This window comes from Pollicipes pollicipes, unplaced genomic scaffold (genome assembly GCF_011947565.3).
Source record: "Pollicipes pollicipes isolate AB1234 unplaced genomic scaffold, Ppol_2.1 Scaffold_7231;HRSCAF=8579_pilon_pilon_pilon, whole genome shotgun sequence".
NCBI lineage: Eukaryota > Metazoa > Arthropoda > Thecostraca > Pollicipedomorpha > Pollicipedidae > Pollicipes > Pollicipes pollicipes.
The window spans coordinates 43693428-43696383 of record NW_023597034.1 but is presented as its reverse complement, the minus strand read 5'-3'; the positions used below and the strand labels follow the sequence as shown (position 1 = coordinate 43696383).

Below are 2956 nucleotides of genomic sequence, written 5' to 3'. Positions count from 1 at the left end.
GCACGCACTAGGCTAGCGCATTACATGCTTAGCGCATGCCAAGTATTTTAGGGTGGATTCACAGCCCGGATGCTGGAGGTTGTGAGGGGCATTGTAATGCTTTTATTTCCATTCACTTTCGACTGGAGAGCAAGTAACATAATTATTGTCACATGATAATGTTATGAATCTATATCATCGATGTATATTTCCAAATGGATGTTGCTTTTTGTGCATCACCAACTACTGCCGTAAGCTGTGCCGGCCTGGCTTGTGTCGGTGGTCTGTACTTACTTTGGCAATGTGCATAGCGATTTTGTTGGAAGCCTTTGCAAATCTATTGAACCCATGACACGTCTTGTGAGCCTAGCCTGAATTCTGCTGCATGGATCCTGCAAAAAATTCACAGCTAACATGCCACGGTTTTTAAATGCGTTATGGAACACAAAGTGCTGCTTCACAAAGGCTGCAATTTTCTGGCATGGAAAGCTATTTTTGGAAGCACGACTTTTTAATTTGATTTATTTCGGAGGTGAATCACGGGAAAAGAAAAGAAAATCCCAGGATTCATTTTTGAGTCTGAGGAACGAATTCTCGAAATGATACGAATTAAGGGCTGATTCATGTAAATCTTACATGAATTACGAGTCTATTTTGATCTTGAATCGAATCGAGCAGAAGTCTGACGCTGCCCAAATTGCGGATACAGGTGTGGCAATTTGCTGATGCCGAGAACGCCGCCACCTCCTATGTCGTGAGAATGCACAGGTCATGGGGAACGGCATCAGCCACCTCCCACACCCACCCAAGCTCCGTCGCGTGGAAGCCGGCGCCTCCGTTGGCATCGGCCAGGTGCCTCTGGCACCGGAGCTCTCTGACCCGTCCTCCAGCACTGCCCTGCAGCGAACGGTGCGGCTGCCGTCGGCCGTCAGCAGCAGCTCCAAGTTTTCTGCGCCTTGGGCGGGCGCGGGTCGTGACCCCGTCCTGGCGGAGAAGGGGGGGGGGGGGGCGGGGGGCGCGGTGGCAGCGTGACACGCGCGGCGGCGCGCGGTCCCGGCCGCGACGCTGATTGGTCGCGGGCCTCTGGCGTCCGGTCGTCCGAAGAAAAGTCTGCAGACTGCCCGGCTCTCCTGCAATTCACACGCGGATCCGGGCAGGGGCTGATTGGTGCTCCAGCATGCTCTGCCTGTCGGTTCTGTTGTTATGCTGCGTCGGCCGCGCTGTCGCCGCCCCCACTTTCGGCGTGCAGCCCGACTACGAAGCGGCCATCCTGTCTCTAGGAGAGTTGCACCATCAAGGCGGCCCCGCTAGACGGAGGACGGAAGAGACATCTGAGCTTCAGCAGAGGTGAGAGCACGCTCGCTTCTGGACGGCGCGCTGGGTGTCCGCGACAGCCAGAGTGGCTGACGATAATGCGATCATAGTATGAGAGGGAGGGAGAGAGAGGGAGAGGGAAAGGGAAAGGGAGAGGGAGAGAGAAAAAGAGAGAGTGAGGGAGAGAAAGAGAGAGGAGGAGAGAGAAAGAGAGAGGAAGAGAGAGAAAGAGAGAGGAAGAGAGAGAAAGAGAGAGGGAGAGAAAGAGAGGGAGAGAGGGAAAGAGAGAGAGAGAGAGAGAGAGAGAGAGAGAGAGAGAGAGAGAGAGAGAGAGAGAGAGAGAGAGAGAGAGAGAGAGAGAGAGAGAGAGAGAGAGAGAGAGAGAGAGAGAGAGAGAGAGAGAGAGAGAAAAGAAAGAGATGCGTGGGCATGACCTGCATCTCCACCCGTCCCAGTGTTTGCTGAACATGCCTTGCCTTGCCATCCGAGACTAGGACTCCATGCGAGCTCCACGCACTACAGGAGCGCACCGGACATTCTCTCCAGAAATAACCGCTCGAAATTCCTGCGCCGCGCCTCCTGCAATCGGAGACCTTAGCAACTTTTATCTCTCGCACTGGACCCAGGCCGGTCGATGTTCTGAATAGTTTTGCTTAGAAACCCCGTTATATCCTTAAAACGTGACATACTATTCGGTATGCCCGAAGTTTGTGATTATTGACGTTATCGGACGGCGCGATGGTTGTGAAATTGCGTTTTTGGTGTCCACCTGATCATTTCCAGTTCTCATATCGAAGAAAGCTGACCTTGAATGTACCGTTGTTTTCAAGGCAGACCTCACTAGCGAAAGATCAGAAGCTTGAGCGCTTTCTAGCCTGCATCAAGTCGGTCTGACCTTACCATGCGGGTGCAGTTTGGGGCACGTGTTCGGTGTCACTTCTTGAGAATGCTCGAGAAGCCCTTGTTAGACTGGTCACGGTGCGACTTGAAGTGACAATGCTGGGATGCCCACACGGCATAGCAGCGTTAACGTATTGTTAACAGAAGCCGTATCACAAATATGCTAAGTGGTGAAACCTAGGAGTTGAATGTTTACGTATGAAACAACATGATGAACTTACTAATGGCTCCTATCGTGTCAACAGTTGTGCTGGTGAATGGCAGGCAAACACAAGGTGTCGTCTGTCGTCTATTAAATTTTAATTCACGACTCCAAAAATGTCATGGACTTCCCTGGAGGTGACGACTTCCGGAGACCTTTGTCACCGCGGGGCCCCGGAACCCGACAAGCATCTCAGGCTTGGGCCACGAGAGGTCTAATTAAAGCTGCAAAATGTCGTGCACGGCGCTTATCGTCAGACTGGTTTAGGAAAGCCTGAAGATATACAATCCAGTAATGGTACGCAGTGGCTGATGTGAGCTGCCATCATGCTAGGCATATCTAGTTGACTGTTAGATCGAAAATATGGATAAGTGGTGAAAGCCATTGTTATAAAAAGGTTTAGTCCGCACCCTAAAAACTTTTTTGTGTGAAATACGTAGAAAACTTCGGTGTGCTATCCTGATTGATGTAATATTTGTTTCTTCTTCCAGTAATTTTCTGTTTACGCCTTAACACATCTGCACGTGTTTGGATCTTATAAAGGGTCAGTGGGAGATGGAT

The 2956-nt window shown here is 50.9% G+C and overlaps 1 protein-coding gene across 1 annotated transcript in view; it reads left to right on the top strand.

Annotated features, from left to right (window-relative positions):
* Positions 1–750: 750 nt before the first annotated feature.
* The window catches only part of LOC119110163 (uncharacterized), a 16764-nt gene continuing 14558 nt past the window's right edge, over positions 751–2956 (top strand). Inside the window, exons 1-2 of the mRNA XM_037233899.1 lie at positions 751–943; positions 1137–1326. Coding sequence (XP_037089794.1) covers positions 751–943; positions 1137–1326 — 383 coding nt within the window. The remainder of the gene's footprint in view (positions 944–1136; positions 1327–2956) is intronic.